At 45.7% G+C, this 19,849-nt stretch overlaps 3 protein-coding genes across 3 annotated transcripts; 1 reads left to right on the top strand and 2 right to left on the bottom strand.

The window, feature by feature from the left end:
- Positions 1-6,313: 6,313 nt before the first annotated feature.
- LOC103647597 (Ycf49-like protein) lies at positions 6,314-8,191 on the bottom strand. Its single transcript, XM_008672107.4, has 5 exons — positions 7,796-8,191; positions 7,616-7,694; positions 7,266-7,334; positions 6,772-6,914; positions 6,314-6,530 (listed from the first exon to the last, which is right to left on the bottom strand). The coding sequence occupies exons 1-4, from the start codon at positions 8,032-8,034 to the stop codon at positions 6,807-6,809; spliced, it is 495 nt and encodes a 164-aa protein (XP_008670329.1). The 5' UTR covers positions 8,035-8,191; the 3' UTR covers positions 6,314-6,530; positions 6,772-6,806.
- LOC100193061 (DEAD-box ATP-dependent RNA helicase 7) lies at positions 8,094-12,587 on the top strand. The gene is made up of 14 exons (XM_008672106.3): positions 8,094-8,791; positions 9,233-9,367; positions 9,461-9,601; positions 9,692-9,803; positions 10,031-10,101; positions 10,186-10,340; positions 10,424-10,535; positions 10,849-10,950; positions 11,025-11,085; positions 11,167-11,338; positions 11,429-11,525; positions 11,614-11,708; positions 11,791-11,924; positions 12,124-12,587. Exons 1-14 carry the CDS (start codon positions 8,279-8,281, stop codon positions 12,336-12,338), a joined length of 2,115 nt encoding a protein of 704 aa, XP_008670328.1. The 5' UTR covers positions 8,094-8,278; the 3' UTR covers positions 12,339-12,587.
- Positions 12,588-14,177: 1,590 nt separating this feature from the next.
- On the bottom strand, positions 14,178-16,172 carry LOC103647598 (alpha-L-fucosidase 1). Its single transcript, XM_008672108.3, has 3 exons — positions 15,446-16,172; positions 15,090-15,329; positions 14,178-15,024 (listed from the first exon to the last, which is right to left on the bottom strand). Exons 1-3 carry the CDS (start codon positions 16,126-16,128, stop codon positions 14,349-14,351), a joined length of 1,599 nt encoding a protein of 532 aa, XP_008670330.1. The 5' UTR covers positions 16,129-16,172; the 3' UTR covers positions 14,178-14,348.
- Positions 16,173-19,849: the final 3,677 nt, after the last annotated feature.

Here is a 19,849-nt window from a genome sequence, read left to right on the forward strand (position 1 = left end):
GAGCCGTTGGCGCACCGGACATGTCCGGTGCACACCGGACAGTCCGGTGCCCCCTTCTAGCCGTTGGCTCGGCCACGTGTCCCACGCAGATCGCGCGGTCGACCGTTGGCCCGGCCGACCGTTGGCTCACCGGACAGTCCGGTGCACACCGGACAGTCCGGTGAATTATAGCCGTACGTCGCCGGTGAATTCCCGAGAGCGGCCAGTTCACTCGAGCCAGCCTGGCGCACCGGACACTGTCCGGTGCACCACCGGACAGTCCGGTGCTCCCAGACTGAGCAGACTTTGGCTGAACAAAGTCATCTCATTTCCAATTCGATTTTTCCTGTTTCCAGCACTTAGACACAATACATTAGTCTCTAAAACAATGTACTAAGTCTGAGAAACATACCTTTATCCTTGATTTGTACTTTGTCCACCATTTTACACTTAGGCACTCGTGTTGGGCACTAAATCACCAAAATACTTAGAAATGGCCCAAGGGCACATTTCCCTTTCAGGAGCAACCCCCTGGCTTCGAGGATGAACGGTTCCCCGACCACGTGTGTAAGCTCTCTAAGGCGCTCTATGGACTTAAGCAAGCCCCAAGAGCATGGTATGAATGCCTTAGAGACTTTTTAATTGATAATGCTTTCAAGGTTGGGAAAGCCGATCCAACTCTTTTCACTAAGACTTGCGATGGTGATCTTTTTTGTGTGCCAAATTTATGTCGATGACATAATATTTGGTTCTACTAACCAAAAGTCTTGTGAAGAGTTTAGCAGGGTGATGACGCAGAAATTCGAGATGTCGATGATGGGCGAGTTGAACTACTTCCTTGGGTTCCAAGTGAAGCAACTCAAGGACGGCACCTTCATCTCCCAAACGAAGTATATGCAAGATTTGCTAAAGTGGTTTGGGATGAAGGACGCCAAGCCCGCAAAGACGCCGATGGGAACTGACGGACACACCGACCTCAACAAAGGAGGTAAGTCCGTTGATCAAAAAGCATACCGGTCCATGATAGGTTCTTTGCTTTATTTATGTGCTAGTAGACCATATATTATGCTTAGCGTATGCATGTGTGCTAGATTTCAATCCGATCCTAAGGAGTGTCACTTAGTGGCTGTGAAGCGAATTCTTAGATATTTAGTCGCTACGCCTTGCTTCGGGATCTGGTATCCAATGGGGTCTAACTTTGACTTAATTGGATATTCAGATTCCGACTATGCTGGATGTAAGGTCGATAGGAAGAGTACATCGGGGACGTGCCAATTCTTAGGAAGATCCCTGGTGTCGTGGAACTCTAAGAAACAAACTTCCGTTGCCCTATCCACCACTGAGGCCGAGTATGTTGCCGCAGGACAGTGTTGCGCGCAACTACTCTGGATGAGGCAAACCCTCCGGGACTTTGGCTACAATCTGAGCAAGATCCCACTCCTATGTGACAATGAGAGTGCTATCCGAATAGCGGAAAATCCTGTTGAGCACAGCCGCACAAAGCACATTGACATCTGGCATCACTTTTTGAGAGACCACCAGCAAAAGGGAGATATCGAAGTGTTTCATGTTAGCTCCGAGAACCAGCTAGCCGATATCTTCACTAAGCCTTTAGATGAAAAGACCTTTTGCAGGCTGTGTAGTGAGCTAAATGTATTAGATTCGCGGAACTTGGATTGAATTGTAGCATACATGTATTTATGCCTTTGATCATGTTCCTTATGCATTTTGTTGCTTACTATGGTGCTCAAGTTGTACAATCACTCCCCGGACCTCACAAGTCCTTGTGCAAGTGATGCACATATTTAGGGGGAGTTGTGCTACAACTTGACCCTTTGAGACTAACAGTTTGCTTGAGTTTGCTTGCTTTAGTCTCAAAGGAGGTTTGAAAGGTAAAAGGTGGACTTGGACCATGAAAGACTTCCACTGCACTCCGATGAGAGGGTAACTTATTCCAAGTTCATCTCATGTACTCTTATTGCCTTTGTGTTCTCATTTGAAGATTTTGGTGAGGCAATGGGGTTAAAGGGCCAAGATTGATCCCGTTTTGGTGCTTGATGCCAAAGGGGGAGAAAATAAAGGCCAAAGCAATAGATGGATCAGCTACCACTTGAGAAATTTTGAAAATAAGTAGATTAGAGATTTTAGAAATTTTGAAAATAGTAGATTAGAGCTTTTGGTTTGCCAAAACTCTTTTGTTGTCTCGTATGTCAAAAGTTGGCCTCTTGTGGGGAGAAATGTTGATTATGGGAAAAAGGGGGAGTTTTTGAATCTTGACTCAATTTCTCTTGGAATGACTCTCCTTATGTTTTAACTAGTGTGTTTGACTTAGAGATAGGAATTTGAGGTTGATTTGCATAAACAAACCAAGTGGTGGCAAAGGATGATCCATATATGTCAAAATTGAATCAAAACAATTTTGAGTTCTTAGTTGAATTGATTTTGTACTTGTTCTACTTGCTTTATGTTGTGTTGGCATAAATCACCATAAAGGGGGAGATTGAAAGGGAAATGTGCCCTTGGGCCATTTCTAAGTATTTTGGTGATTTAGTGTCCAACACAAGTGCCTAAGTGTAAAATGTGGACAAAGTACAAATCAAGGATAAAGGTATGTTTCTCAGACTTAGTACATTGTTTTAGTGACTAATGTATTGTGTCTAAGTGTTGGAAACAGGAAAAATCGAATTGGAAATGAGATGGCTTTGTTCAGCCAAAGTCTGCTCAGTCTGGGAGCACCGGACTGTCCGGTGGTGCACCGGACAGTGTCCGGTGCGCCAGGCTGGCTCTGGCGAACAGGTCGCTCTCGGGAATTCATCGGCGACGTACGACTATAATTCACCGGACTGTCCGGTGTGCACCGGACTGTCCGGTGAGCCAACGGTCGGCCGGGCCAACGGTCGGCCGCGCGATCTGCGCGGGACACGTGGCCGAGCCAACGGCTAGAAGGGGGCACCGGACTGTCCGGTGTGCACCGGACATGTCCGGTGTGCACCGGACATGTCCGGTGCGCCAACGGCTCTCAGGCTGCCAACGGTCGACTGCGCCACTTATGGAAAGAAATCGGGCACCGGACATGTCCGGTGTGCACCGGACTGTCCGGTGCGCCAGTCGACAGAAGGCAAGATCAGCCTTCCTAGATTGCTCTCAACGGCTCCTAGCGGCCTTGGGGCTATAAAAGGGACCCCTAGGCGCATGGAGGACAATACCAAGCATTCTTACAACATTCCTAAGCACCAAGACATCGATTTCGCGCCTTTGATTCTTTGCGATAGCAATTAGAGCTCTAGTTGAGTGGTGAACTCATTAAGTTGTGTTGTGAGCTCTCGTTGCGACTTGTGTGCGTGGTGTTGCTGTGATTTCTTGTCTTGAGTGCGTTTCTAATCCCTCCCTTGCTCTGTGCTTCTTTGTGAATTTCAAGTGTAAGGGCGAGAGGCTCCAAGTTGTGCAGATTCCTCGCAAACGGGATTGAGTAAAGCAAAGCAAAACACTGTGGTATTCAAGTGGGTCTTTGGACCGCTTGAGAGGGGTTGATTGCAACCCTCGTCCGTTGGGACGCCACAACGTGGAGTAGGCAAGCGTTGGTCTTGGCCGAACCACGGGATAACCACCGTGCCATCTCTGTGATTGTTTTCTTGTGGTTATTGTGTTTTGTTGAGATTCCTCTCTAGCCACTTGGCATTTACTGTGCTAACGCTTAACCAAGTTTTGTGGCTTAAGTTTTCAAGATTTACAGGATCACCTATTCACCCCCCCTCTAGGTGCTCTCAATGGGGTCTTCTACAAATGTAGGATGTGATTGTGTTTCAAAAACATATCCAATACCTTATAATTTTCCTTCCTCCGGTCCATTATAAAACCCATACGAACTTGACAATCAGTTCTAGTTTCAGCCATACTTCGTTAGATGATTCCTTTTATCTTCTAATCTATGGCCCTCTTTTGCACAAACATATCTGCAGGACATGACCTTCCCCATTTGTCTTCCTTTTGTTTGTGTACCTTTTCTAACTTCGAAGCCTTCCAAACCTCCACAACTAACCCAAAAACATCCGGGCCTCATCTATATTATTAAACTCCATTCCAATTTCAGGTGACAAAATAGGCAACACACCCTCCCTACAATATAAAAACATGATTTGGTGATAGTGGGAAAAATAAGGAGGAAAACCACATGGCATTACACACCTATTGTTTTCCATCTGAAAGACAAGGATTCCTTTAGCTTGTTTCAACAAAATCTTAATAAGAAAGTGCAAAGGAAACCATCTTCGTACTCATACATGGATGCAGATCTGACTTCATTACGTGTTCCTATCTGACTTCGTTACCTGTTTCTATTGTTGGATCATTGATGATTTGGCATCCAACTATGTTGCATCAGGGCCTAAATCTGCGCCAAAAAATGAGACGTCGTGCCAAAAAGCACATCAATGCTATATGCCATTTCAGGAATACAAGCTTTTGTTGGGCCAGGAGTGCATGAGAGCCTAACTCTATGACCTGTGAGATGAGCCAAATGTGTGCCATCATTGGATTTTTTTTGAGAGAACAGGAGAGGGACCCCTACTGGAAATTTTATTATTACTGGAAAATTACAGTTCAGAAAATACAATGAGAAAAATTACACAAGGGAGGGGCTAATTAAGACTGCCATTGCTGAAGCCAGTTAGGAATGGAAGAATCATATATTCCCCGCGCTCTGTGGATGACCAGAAGTAATTCCTTTGTGAATTCATGCTTGCATTGCTGCACCGTTGGGTTTTTGTTCTCAAATAACCATGCATTTCGACACTTCCATATGCTCCATGTCATGAGGATAACTATCTCCATAGAGAAGGGAACGTTGAGTTGCTGTTTGAGATTTGCCGAAGCCTCCTCGGGATTAGCAATTCTAGGAGGCGTCATACCCATCATTGGATTTACACTTACACGTTGAGGATGATGCGACGGTAAGCATAGGTCTATGTGTGCGACGTTAGGTGATCTGAATCCCTTAAACCCCCTATTCGTACTTTCTATCCATATCTAAATATCTCTTCCTTAACTATTCTTCTCCTATTTCATATCCTCTCCAACCAATTCCGCTATCCAGCTCCCATTCACCCTTTAACCGAGCTATTTGACTTTTATACATCAATTTTTGGAATTTTAAAAAATACTACCATATTTGTAGTACCGTAAAACATATTGTTGGCAGAGCTTCATATTGGTTAATTTCACATCTAAATTTAGTAATTAATAGATGGGGGAGATTAGAGCTTTCCCATCAATGGAATGAAAATTTTCTCTGTCCCTAGACGCCGGGTCACCGAGGAGGAACGGTTGGAGTGCTTCAGAGATTCACCGTACACGGAGTTGAGAGGAAGGGGAAGATGAGGGAGAGCCGTTGGATACAACCTAAGGCTAACTCTAGCAACGCCGTGCATGCGAACGTATATAACACTGCTTTGTATTATAGATACATTGTTTGTAAAGTGCAGTTTTAAATACGGAGCAATGATTTCAAGTCGCCTGGTCGATCCCTGGGACCGACCAGGCGACTAGTCGCGATTAGGCGACGACTAGGACGATTAATCGACTCCTAGTCGGTCCTAGTCGTTTCCTGGCCATCCTAGTCTAGTAGTTATATTTATATAGCTATATATATAAATGTACATGTATACAACTACATTATATAAATTAGAAAGTCACTACTTAGCACAGGCTTAGAATTAGAGCAGCCAGCAACCATCCACTAATTTGGCAGAACTGCAGAGAAGGGGGAGAGCAGGAGGAACCTTGAGATGACGAGCTCATCTCCTCAGTGGTGCAGGCCTGCTGGAACTTGGGAAGGGGCAGGGTGGGGACTGCAGCTAGTGAACCTTAAGACAGTCACCGCATGTGGAGACTGCAGCAGGCGAGCAGGAAGGGGCAGGGTGGTGTAGCCGCTGATGATGTAGCTCTACACCACCCTCTGATGATGTAGTCGCCGATGAGCTATAGGTTTGAAGGGGCAGCCACCGGCGACCAAGTGTGAATAAGGGCTAGAACAGTCGAGCTAGCAAGAGAGGAGAGTAGGAGACGTAGTGCACTGTTTGGCGGCTAGGTATTGCAAGGAGAGGAGAGGGTAGTCCAAAGTATACTGTAGATGGGTTGAAAATGGCCCAATAACAAAAACCCTAGCCAGGATGACAAGGAAACAGTAATCGGGCGATTAATCGCCCTAATCAACGATTAGTCGGACGACCAAGACGACCAGCCTATCTAGTCGAGTCGTCCAGCTAATCGAGCCCAAATAGCCGACCAGCCCGACTTCGGACGACTTGAAATCATTGATACAAAGTACGATAAAGAGTAAAATAAAAGGCTGCTGGAGATAGTCTAAAACTGTAACCGGATTCAGGGTTTACTATCACAGGTATTTACAGGAGAGACGCAACTTTGTTCTTCTTCAACTCCATCACAATCATACTGTTTCACAAGGTAAAACCAACCGACCGGCTATCTGTATCTTCTCCTATCATCGTCTCAGGCTCTCAGCAACGTCAATCTTCAAATGCGGCTGAGCATCCCTACAAACAAAGAACATTCCTGACTTCCTGAGTGCAGTGTGCAGTGAAACATGATTTGAGTTCCAGACATTGTCTTTTATCTTGGCCCCTGAGAAATAATACTACAGCAGAGGATGCATATTGCTGTGAAAGGTTGTCCTTTCCAATAAACTTTTATCTAATGGGCCAAAAAAAAAACAACAATCAAATAGTTCTCCATTCTCATCCATGTCAGAGAAACGCAAGCTCCATATCTCATCACCTTGCCAAACCGGCTGTAAGATCCAATCTTGCAGCCTACGAAGTTTTTGAGCCTTCCTGGGATGCTTTGAATATGCGGTATGCAGCTATGCACATTGTTATGTTACCAACCACTGTCAGAGCACCTTGAAGGGCTACAAGAACCTGTGGGTCAAGCAAGAAAACCATTATCACGAAGGCAAACAATACGAGCAGAAGATCTGTTTCAAATGTTGGGTTGTACTTTTGTCTATTTTCATGAAAACTCCGAAGGGTTAACATGTGTAATAATTATGTCATCATAAGAAGTAGTAAAACATGACTGCATAAGGATCTCAGCGAAAAGAATATCTGAAAATAGTCGCTGGTCTACACTAATCAATGTTTCATTCATAGCAGGAACACAATGGCATCTCACAATCAAGAACATAAAAATTGGGGACAGATACGTTTGATAATCATATCAGCAAACAACAAACACGAAACTGCACTTTTAACCCAAAGGAAATATCTTACTTCAAGAGACTCTGAATTGTAGAAGAAATGCCACGTGCAAGCACACATTGCTCCACCTAGAAGTGGAACCTATTCGGCAGAAATGAAAATTTGTCAGTCAATAAAACGTAACATAAGCAGTGTCAAAACAGTTGGAAATTTATGAACATATGAACTCCCTAAATAGCAAAGTTCTGCAAATAGAAGAAATACATAAAAGTTTCTTCTGCTCAAGACGACACTGAAGTGAACCGTTTCTACGACAAAATCTTAAAACATCGCAATCTGTAGTTCTACAGGCGGGATAGAGAAGAACCACCACACATTTCTTCAGCAAACGATATCTTAGCTACGACGAAATTTACGCTCACCATCCCCCACGAGAGGCCTTTCCAACCCTTGAGCCCCGTCTTCTCGCCGTAGTCCCAAACCAGCCACATCGCCGTCACCCTGCAACGCAAATCCCCGTCAGGGATTCAGACATTCACTCCTCACAGAGCTTACAGGCGCGGAAGCAGTTGTTGCTAGCCGGTAGCAGAGAGAAGCGGCACCACTCGGCGACGCTGGAGACGTGGACGGCCCAGGTGGGCAGCGAGAGCGCGTTCGCCGGCTCGGACAGCGCGGCGAGCGCCGGTGGTGAGGCGGCCGCGGCCGCCGCCACGGCAGCAGCTGCCGCCAGGCCCATCCCACCTGTCAGACGGACTGCGGAGGACGGTCTCCGCTGCTTACGTCGAGGTGGCGGCGGAGGACCGGAGGGCGCTAGCGTTGCCACGAGCCGGAGGGATGCCATTGGAGCCGGAGGTTGGCGCTAGCGCTACCGTCCGTGAACGGTCAAAAATATCAGTGGCAACGTCAGCACTCGAACCTGTCTTGCGGTCGGTCACGTGCCCCTCACGCGCTGCACTAGGGTTTCCGCAGCATATCTAAATACTGGAGCACCCCCGTCCGATCTCCCCCTCTTTTCCGGCTGCGCCTTCCCCTCGCAGCCGCCAGTCCTCAACGCCACTATCAGCAGCCACCGCCCGTTACTTGTGATGTCTCCCGCCCTCGCCGCTGCCGTGGAGCCCATGGCCGTCGACGACTCCGCCTCCAAGAAGGCCAAGCGCAAGCAGCTCAAAGCCGCTGCCGCCGCCGCCGCCGCGGAGGCAGAGGAGGAGGCTGCTTCGGCCAAGAAGAAAGAGAAGAAGGAGAAGAAGCGGAAAGCGAAGGAGCCGTCCCCTCCGCTCCCGTCGGCCGCATCATCTGGCGAGGAGAAGAGCAGCACCAGCTCCGAGGAGACAGCCCCCACCGCGAAGAAGGCGAAGAAGGACAAGACGAAGAAGAATGTCGAGGTCTCGTCTTCAGCCTCAGATGACGACGGCGAGATCACGGCCGGCAGCGACGAGGACCCCGCGGACCCGAACGCGCTGACGAACTTCAGGATATCGGAGCCACTGAGGCAGAGCCTCAGGTCCAAGGGGATCAAGGCACTGTTCCCCATCCAGGCCACCACTTTCGACCTCGTACTCGACGGCAGCGACTTGGTTGGCCGAGCGCGCACCGGTCAGGTGAGAAGCCGTTCCGAATTGTGATTCATTTGTTTACAAGGTGTAGTCCTTATTACTTGGCATGCATAGCTCTTTGAATTGCTAGCAGACTGTTCCTGCTCGTACACTTGAATGCTTTGCTTGATGAGCGACATGGAAACTTTTCTGTGTCTTAATGAATTCAAGTAGAATTTGATTTTGAACAAAAGATGGTTGCATTATGTTGCTCTGTCTGAACAGTATTAATGCATACAATAGCTTGGAGGTGAATTGGTGTTTCTGCCAGATAGCTATATTCAGTATAGAGTTATGATTATGTAAGTGCTGGATAGAAATATTCTCAAGAAATTCCCTGAATTTCTCATTTTGATGTACTTGACAAGTGGTGGCCATGAGGAACACCATTGCTCTTTTATAGTATATTTCTCTGAAAACCTGTATGACAAATGTTATTTCCTACAGGGAAAAACTTTGGCTTTTGTCTTGCCCATATTGGAATCTTTGGTTAACGGGGCAAATAAGGCATCTAGGCGGACTGAACATGGCAGGACCCCAAGTGTTCTCGTTCTGCTACCAACAAGAGAGCTGGCCAATCAGGTAAAATCTTGCATCTGTACCTGATTCAAGAAATTGGAATCTTTTGCACATGTTTTTTTTTTGACATAAATGCATCATTAAAATGAACTTCAGGTGCATGCCGACTTTGAGTTTTATGGTGCAACATTTGGGCTTTCTGCATGTTGTGTGTATGGGGGTTCACCTTATCGTCCTCAAGAAATGGCATTGAGAAGAGGCGTGGACATTGTTGTTGGAACTCCTGGTCGTATCAAGGTGATTATCATGTCTTTGTTGATACCTCCAACCCATTGTATCGTGAGCTCATTTTCTTGTTTTCTTATGCATGCTATATTACTTGTGCAGGATTTTATTGTAAAAGGAACTCTCAACTTGAAATGCTTGAAGTTCCGTGTCCTTGACGAAGCTGATGAGATGCTTAACATGGGCTTTGTTGATGATGTCGAGCTCATTCTTGGTATGCTCACTTGTCAGTTTCTAGTATTGCAGGTTCTTATATACAATTTTTTTTACAACATAAATGAGTACAAATGAGCTAACTGTTTTCTTTATACCTTTTTATTTACTAGCCACCTGCTTTTTAAATGGATCAATTAACATGGTTTTCAAATGGAGCATTTAACAGTGTTGGTTAGCTTTCTGTTTGATGCATTTAATCACTCCTGCTAATATATATATGAACAGGCAAGGTAGAAGATGCTACCAAAGTACAGACACTTCTGTTCAGTGCCACTCTGCCAGATTGGGTGAATAAGGTAAGACCATCTTATATGACTTCTCTATTTTAAATATTTTTCCAGTGTTTTGTGAGCTGAAAATGTGATCTGGAATTATTGTAGCTCTCTATGAGGTTTCTGAAAGTTGACAGGAAAACAGTTGATCTTGTCGGTAACGAGAAACTGAAGGCCAGTGCATCTGTTAAGCACCTTGCTCTTCCTTGTAACAAGGCAGCAAGGGCACAACTTATTCCAGATATTATCCGATGTTACAGCCAGTATGTACTACCCATAAATGGTTGTCTTTTTTCAGTATGCCATTTGATTTTCGTTGACTTTGCTAAACTTTTCTTTGCTTCAGTGGAGGCCGAACCATTATCTTCACTGAGACGAAGGATTCTGCATCAGAGCTTTCTGGTTTGATTCCTGGATCCCGTGCCTTGCATGGAGATGTTGTGCAAGCTCAGCGTGAAGTATGTGAATTCTTCTTTGGTCACATATCAATGTGATAATACAATTGATTAATTCACAATACTGTCTGTATAACATTGCCTTTCTGAATGTTATTGGTATGTGTGTACTGTGTTTATAATTCATGCTGATGTATAATACTACACCAGTAAAGTATACCATTAAAAATCGGAAATGTTCTAATCCTTTATAACTTGACGCTATCAACTGTTATACTCTATTTAAATTTTGTTTGTTATAATCCTTTTCCCATTCACATTATAGAAGTTGCAACTTACAAGGTGCAGATATTTGATGTGTTTTTGGATCATTTAGGTCATTCTTGCTGGATTTCGTAGCGGGAAGTTCCAGGTTTTGGTTGCTACAAATGTGGCGGCTCGTGGTCTGGATATTAATGATGTGCAGCTTATCATTCAGGTATGACCTGTTTTGCAGTTGAGTAATTTCTAATAGGTAGGTTAAGTTCTTATGTTTGCATTAAAACCTTCCAGTGTGAACCTCCCCGTGACGTTGAAGCTTACATACACCGGTCAGGTCGGACAGGGAGAGCAGGTATGCTAAATATTATCATGTTTATTTTTGTATAGTATTGTTTATAATTGCTTCCTGTTAATGGAATCATTTGATTTTCAGGTAATACTGGTGTTGCTGTCATGCTTTATGAGCCCAGATATAAGTACAGTGTCAGCAGACTAGAAAGGGAATCTGGGGTTAAGTTCGAACATATCTCTGCACCACAACCTACTGATGTAGCACAATCTGCTGGCAGTGAAGCTGCAGATGCCATTGCGAGTGTGTCAGACAGGTAAGATATTTCCACGATCATTTTGGGACAAGCATGCTTCTTTTGTATATTGGTTTGTCATTAATCATGTGGATGGGGGATGCCGTGCAGTGTTATTCCTGTCTTCAGGCAGCAAGCAGAGCAGTTGCTAAGCTCTTCCACTCTGTCTGCGGCTGACTTGCTTGCCAAAGCTCTTGCAAAGGCAGTTGTAAGTTGCTTTCTCGTTCTACATTTCCAGGTTTCTGCTCTGCTCTAGATATTGGCAGCTCCGTAACTAACAGAAATATGTACCTTAGGGTTACACGGACATAAAGAAAAGGTCATTGTTGTCTTCAATGGAGGATTACGCTACACTACATCTTCAAACTGGCAGACAGATGTGGTCACCTGGGTAAGTGACTGGTAATTTGTGCTTCTGGTTCACGAGGGTCATCTGATCTTCTGATTAAATGGAAATCCTTTTATGCCTGCAGGTTTGCTTTTACTATATTGAAAAGGTTCATGCCAGAAGAGAAACTTGCAGATGTAAAGGGTGCAACCCTCACGGCTGATGGAACGGGGGTTGTATTTGATGTTCCTGCAGCAGATGTTGAAGATTACATTCAAGGTATAATGGACCTTCTCTTGTTCGTGAAATAATTAAGCATGAAAATATTTTACTGATGTGCTCTTAGAATCCTCTCTCTTGTTATGCAATTCAAATAAGGCAGCTGAGGTGTCGGTACCATTTTCTAAAATCCGTCTATGATAACTTTTCTGCATATGGGGCACCACTCTAAACACTACATACATGATCGATCCTGCAGCTTCGGAGAATGCCGCACAGGTGACAATTGATGAAGTCCAGCAATTGCCACCCTTGCAAGAGAAGCAGCAGCAGCAGTCAAGAGGCAACTCGGGGGGAGGAAGATTTGGCCGTGGAGGTGGCGGGAGATTCTCTGGTGGTGGCCGTGGGGGCGGCTTCGGTGGTGGCGGAAGAGGCAGAGGTGGTGGTGGCGGCAGGGGGAGGCGGCGGCAATAGATTTAACAGGAGGAATTAGAAGCTGCTGCAATCTTAACGGACGTTTCAGTGACGTAGTTTTGAGGAAGAGGGGGAGGGAATATTCTCAGTTTTGGCTGCAATTGTATCGGGTTTTGTTTATTTGTTAGCGTTCGTCAACGAGAATACGACACACATTTTTGCCAACGCAAGAATTCGCGTTTATCTACTCGAAATCAACCAACGTGTTATTACTAAGTAAAGCTATAAACCTATTGTTTTAACTTGACATGGATGCTGACTCGGTCTCCTTTGGTCAGAAAGTGTAGTTTCTATTTTTTTTCTGCGTCGTGTCAGACGTTTTGATGTTTACCGTTTTTTTTTAAAAAAGCGTATTGTTTATCTATTTTTATTATTTTAAGATCCAAAATGAACGGTGATTTGTAACTACGCCACTCGCTACGTTATCGATATATACGCTTCTTCCGTTCTAGTTTATAATTTATTTGACTTTTTCTATCAGTTTGACTGGGTTGCCTTATTTAATAGGTTTAGAAAAAAAATGAAAACTTTAAACTTAAGTATTTTATATGTTAAATGATATCATTCTAGAGTTAATAATAATTATACATTTTTTGAATAAGAGGAACTCATCGAATTTAGAGTAAAAATGTCAAGGGAATTATAAATTAAAATGGAGTATATTCTAAATTGCACATGTGCAAACAGTCATTAGGTCCAAGCGTGCAATTATCTTTCTTAATTCGTTAGATCTAGATCCAACCATATGTGAATTGTTATTTGATTGAGACTTTTTTAAAAAGCTAGACGTGGTGGTGGTAGAAGAGTTTAAATGTTAAATATGATATATGGTTAGATTTAGATCTAACGGATCAAGAGAAATATTTGCATGCTTGCATATAATGGCTGCTTTCATATTAGTCGTTGACATGACTAATATGCAAGTAGTCATTACGTGTAATTAACTCTCATTGATCCATTATATCTAGATCCAACCGCATGCGTAATCATAGTTTGTTAGGGTTTTTTATAATGCTACACGAAATGAGGGTTGATTTATTTAAATACTAAATATGATATAAGCTTAGATCTAGATTTAACGAACTAAGAGACCTGCTTGTATGATTTCACGTAACAGCTGTTTACATATTAGTTGTTGTATTAGTAATTGCCCTTAGGTCGTTGAAGACAGTCTTTTGCGGTTCCGGGTTCGCATCAAGAGGGACCGATAAAACAGAGCCGCTTTCTGGCAGGTGCGCCGCTGGTGTCGCATGTCGCTGTTCCGTTGCTTGGGGCTGGCACGAGCAGGACAGGACGACGTCGACTGCCCACATACCATAATTACACCAAAAATCGAGTACATAAGACTATCTCCAGCAACGTCCCCTAAATTCTATCCCCTAAAGGAATATTCTCTGTCCTATACAGCACGCTCTAAAAAATTCTATTCTCTATATCTTTTTCATCTCCAACAACGTCCCCTAAATTCGGTCCTCTATATCTATAGTGTACCGGAATTTATAATACACATTATTTTTACATGTCACTTATAAAAAATTAATTAACTTATGTTGCGAAATAAAAATACTTCTTACAATACATTTTCATTTTATATACAAATTACTCATCGATCATATTATTTACAAAAAAAATGTATTATGTATTTCCTATCATACGCACGGAAACAAAAAATCATTCATGTGATCCAAGAATTAATTAGAGACTAATTAATTTTTAAAACCGACTACAACCAAGCGATAGCAGACAAATTTGTATGGCATCTGTACGGCATCTGACAAGCGCAGGAGAAAAAGTAGAGAGAGGAAGAGGCTGGACTGCATGTGAGAGCAGGATAGCGGATGAACAAGTACGCTCTGGCTTTAGCGCTCGTCAAAGTCGTCCGCTATTTTACAGTTTCATTTACAGGTTGCTGCTGGAGCCGATAGCGGACGTCTCATCCTCTAAATTTAGAGTACAGGACCATTTAGGGTTCGTTGCTGGAGACAGCCTAAGTCCCTTGCGCTCGCCACGTCACATGGTGGCCGCCGCGACGAAGGGGTCGTAGTGGAGGCCCACCGCCGAGAGCAGAGGCGGGCCACGCCGCGCCGTGATCCAGACCCTCACCGTCCCGCCGGCGACGGGGCAGGGCAGCCGGTGCAGCCGCTTGTGCCCCACTGTTGTGCCGTAGGCCACGGGCGCGCCGTCGACGTACACCGCGTGCCGCTCCACGCGCTGCCCCAGCGCCACGTGCTCCTGGATCCGGACCACGTTGAACGGCCGCGCCTGCGCGCCCGGCGGCCGCCGCAGCTCGATCCAGTAAACGTCCCTTCGCCCGTCCTCGGCCGTCGGCGCCCAGTACGTGTCCTCGCGGCCGTCCAGCACGTTGCGCGCCGCGAACCCGGCGCCGCGCACGCTGCTGGCCCTGGCCTCGCTGCCCGCGGCGAGGTCCGTGCCGAAGATGGTGGCCACGGCGGCCCCGAACTCGCGCAGCCGCGCCATGTCGGCGTCCTCGACAAGGCCCGTGGAGTTGGGCGGCACGTTGAGCAGGAGCACGCAGTTCCGGCCGACGGAGTTGTAGTAGATCTCAAGCAGCTGGCGCAGCGGCTTGGCCGTCTCGCTCTTGTGCCAGAACCAGCCTGGCCGGATCGACACGTCGCACTCCGGCGGCACCCAGTCGCTCCCCCGCGGATCGCCCTCGTTCAGGTACCTGCAGGCACGCGCAAACAATGGCTCTTGCATGTTCATGATATCGTATTGTATGTTTGCACGTACTTCTCGTCGCTGGCTTCGCCTATGGTGATCATGGAGCGGTTGACGGTGGACCAACAGGTGGTTCCGGCTTCGCCTGTCTCGTCGCCGACCCACCGGACGTCGGGCCCGACGGCGGAGAAGATGTTGATGGAGGGCTGCAGCTGCTTCACCGTCTGGAACCATTCCTGGAAGTGGTACGTCATATTGGTCGCGTCCTTGCCCTTGGCGCCGTCGAACCAAATCTCCGACACGCTCCCGTACCTAGCTTTAGTTTGTTTCCGCACAGAATCGCTATGCAAGTAAGCTTACATAACATTTGCTAGGCGATGCTCTGGTTACTCGCCGCATAGCCGGCCGGCGTGCAGCTCGGAACTGACCCGGTGAGGAGCTCGTGGAGCTGGGACTCATAGTACTCGTTGTACGCGACCTCTTGGCCGTACCGCTCGTCGTGCCGGTCCCACGGCGAGAGGTACAACCCGGTGTCAACGCCGCGCGCGCGGGCGGCGTCCACGAATTCCCTCACCACGTCGCCGCGGCCCCCGCGCCAGGGGCTGGCGCGCACGGAGTGGGCCGTGTACTCGGACGGCCAGACGCAGAACCCGTCGTGGTGCTTGGCGACGAGGATGGCGAGCGAGGCCCCCGCCGCCCGCGCAGCGTCCATCCACTGGGTGGCGTCGAGCCTCGCGGGGTAGAACAGGGACGGGTCCTCCCACCCCGTGCCCCACTCGGAGTCCGTGAAGGTGTTCATGCCGAAGTGGAAGAACATGATCACCTCGCGGCGCTGCCATTTCAGCTGCGCCGCCGACGGGATCGGCAGCACTGGCAGCGGCGTTGGCGTCGCGCGCCAAGCCTCTGTCGTGGAGATGAGGACGGCTACGGCCAGCGCCGCGGTGGCCAGGGACAGCAACGGGCTGGCCATCGTGTCGACTGTTGTCGGTGCTTCTTTGCCCGGGACGGCCATGTGTAGCGAACTAACGATATATACTGGCCACTGGGCGGCCCAAGCACTGGGAGAAGAGATTTTTGCTATTATGGGAAATGGCCGGGTGGGCTTCGCCATAATAAAATTAATGCCGCGATGTTAGGAAAAAATGGAAAGGAAACAGTTTATCTCTTCGCTCGAATGGGACGCTGTCACCATTGCACGACATTGCTCGAATGGCTGCGTCTCAGGTACAGGTAACTGATTTCTTTCGGCTTTGGCTTTTGCGTGCAGTGCTTTGTCGTTACTTTTTTGGCTTGCGAAGTGTGTTAACCCCACCAGTCGTGCTGAGTTTGAATTAGGGACGGTAATGGATATGAGTATGGGTAAATAACCGCGAATAAATATCCATTAGATATAGGTATAGTATAATTTACTATCCACGAGTACGAATATGTATATAATTACGTATCCACGGATAATTTTTTCGTATGTATTCATACCCGTTAACCGATGAGTATTTGACATGTAGGCCATCTGAATTCAACACATTATACTAAATCCCTATTTTTCAAATTTCATCTATGACATGTTGTTTGATGCTAAAACTATCATTTAATGCTACTGGAATGATAAATTTTTGAAATATGATAAAATTGTTGTTTGGTGTTTAATGTTAAAATTTTAGTGGACGGACGGATAATGGGTATCCGCCGGGTAGTGATATCCAACGGGTACATTCATACCGACGTACGTATATGGGTACGTGGATTCGCGAACCATATATCCGTGTTTTATCCATCCGATTGCCATCCGTAGTTTACATACACACAATGTTTCACTTGCACGGATGAAATCTGAAATTGGCAAGCAACGGGGCGGGGGTGTCAAGCTATGCATTTCATCGTGAACAAAAGTTTAAGGGCCCCTTTGAATGCATCTGACTAAATTTTAGCGATATCAAATCAGATATTTGAATACTAATTATAAGTATTAAATATAGTCTAATTATAAAACTAATTACAAATAAGGACTAATCGATAAGATGAGTCTCTTAAGCTTAAGTGGTCCATGATTCACTCATGTGATGCTACAATAAACATTTACCGATCATTGATTAATAATTAGGCTTAATAAATGCATCTTATCGTTAGTCTTCATCTATGTAATTAATTTTATAATTAGACTATATTTCATACTCATAATTAACATTCAAACATTCGACGTGGCATAGACTAAATTTTATTATGGAGAACCAAACACCCCTAAGACCATAAACATTCAATGTGACATAAACATTTAATGTTATGACTCATATAGATTTGATAATTGTGTCAAAATAGTTTTATCCCGATGAAATTTGCTTTCTCTCTTTTTAAAAAGAGTGTCAGATCATAAAAAATGCTTATATGATAATTTATTAATGTAAACGAAACTCTTATGAAACTTTCATCGAGACCGGGCTAAATAATCTCAATGCAAAAGTTTTGATGTAGGGTTGTATAGACTTATCTGCCCATACATGCCGAATAATCTGGTTACCTACGGAAAGGTATTACTCCCTCGTTCATGAGTATACGATATTTTATCTTTTAGACGTATTACTTTACTATATATAGAGGGAATGTATATTATGGGCTTTAGACTTTAATAGCTAGGTGAAGCCCCCGGTCCATTGGTGCCTTCTGGTTCAGTCGTACCATCTCAAACAGAACCAAACCTCAGATCGTCTAAAAATATGCTCAAACTGCCAAGGATTAGGGTTTTTTCGTGGCGGTGGATGCACAAGGCGCGAGCGAGTGACGGCGGTTGCACGTGGCGTCAGCGGCCGAATGTTGACAACACCATCTGCACGGTGACCTCGCTGACGAGGCACACATAGGCATGCTGCACCAGTAGCAGCTCACACAACATGACAACGAGGCACGCGAGGGTAGGCATGTCACAATCTCCATGTGTTATGTGTAGTGTTTGTCACCTCCAAGAACTCCTCGAGCTCCGATGAGCCAAACGTCGCCGCGGCAGCGTGGTGGTCCACGAAGGAGTTCGCCGTCTACACCACGGGTCGTGTGACATCCTCTGACCTGGCGCAGCTTAGGCACCTTCCGGCGACGACCTCCTCCGATCCGGTGGCCTCGGGGCATCCTCCGGCGATGACTTTCTCTGATCCGTGTTTATGCCTTCCACGATTGTGTTTTATTCCTACCACTAGACTATTTATGCATTCCATTGAGGATTTTATGATGATGAATACTGTGTCTCTCATGTGGCTTGGTTTTTATGGTAACCACCTGCATTCGCGCACATCTGTTATGGGATGCCACACGTGACATCGCACTAACCATTGTAACAATATCTACGCTATATCTGACACTATTTACGCTCAAATTTGAGAATTTTATGATCGCGAATACAACGTCACAGAGATATCCACGTCTCCATGTTGGCTTGGAATTTATAGTAACTAATAGTCACCTGGATTCTTGGATGTCTGTTACGTTGGGGTCATACGTGACATCTCGTCGACTATTGTAACAACATTTACGTTATATCTATCACTATTTACACTAAAAATGAGGATTTCTATGCTCAAAATGGGGGGCTCTCACTGGTGTCCTCCATGCCATATTTTCCGCATGCGCAATGAAAGTGGAATCCATTGATTTATGATGTCTATAACTATTATACAAAATCAACTCCCCTAGTCAAATCCTCTGATTTATGGAGGTTGCATGAACGTGGGAGGGCTGTTGGTTGAGAGTGAATCAATATTTACGCTATATCTAACACTATTTACGTTCAAACTTGAGGATTTTTATGATTATGAATACAAGGTATCAGAGTTATCCTTGTCTCTCATGTTGGCTCTATATTTACGATAACCACCTGGATTCACACACATCTGTTACGTGGGGTCGTACATGATATCTCATTGACCACTGTAACGACATTTACGTTATATATGTCACTATTTACACTCGGTCGTGGACAATAGCCCCTGGGCTGACTGCATCCACCGCTCCCCCGTCACAGAATCCTAGCGACATTGCCCATTTGCCATTGTTCAGCCTAAAGTCACTTCAAAATCTCTAGAATTGGCGGATATTTGCGACCGTGCGAGATTAACATTTGTGGCTTAACATATAAACTACTGCATTTTAACATCTGCACCGGTGCATTCGTATAGATGCTGCTTCAATGCATCAAGTTAATCATTCTCACTGATAGTCAATTCCTTGTGCGCAACGGCCGTAGACCGGCGGCGGCGCGTGGGGGCCGTAGAACGGGGGCAGCATGTTTGCTGGACAGATTCATGAAGGACCTGAGGATTGTGTGAAAGTCACAAACTGAGCCTTGAAAGGTACTGATGCTCATGAAGTTGTTCAATTGTTGTGTACTTTTGAGAATTAGAATTTTGTTTACTAGAATGTTGACGGACACAAAATTTAGGAAGAAGGTGCTTACTGTTAGACTTTTGGATCTATCCAAGAATCCTAACCATTAGATCAACGCCAAAACAGATCATACCTTCGATCCGACCACTATCACGTTCGTCGGTGAAGCTCTGCGCTAAGGCAACGATGGTCGGTGAAGCGAGCTCGATGCCGGTGATGGACTTCCCGTTGCTAACAACCTCCCTCTAGATCGGTTTAGGGTTTTGAGGTGGGGAAACATAGACGACTACTGTGAACCTCATGCCTCGGTTGTCAACCCTACATCTCTATTTATAGGCTGTGGAACAGGGGCTGTCAACCTCGTTTTGAGTTGGACGCCCCCAATCAGGGCGTGAGGCCACGAGCCCAGTTTGCCGTTGGGCCAACTGGTGGAGATCATTTCCAAGACTTACCAGAATTTTGTT

The sequence above is a fragment of the Zea mays genome, chromosome 2, assembly GCF_902167145.1.
Source record: "Zea mays cultivar B73 chromosome 2, Zm-B73-REFERENCE-NAM-5.0, whole genome shotgun sequence".
Taxonomy (NCBI): Eukaryota; Viridiplantae; Streptophyta; class Magnoliopsida; order Poales; family Poaceae; genus Zea; species Zea mays.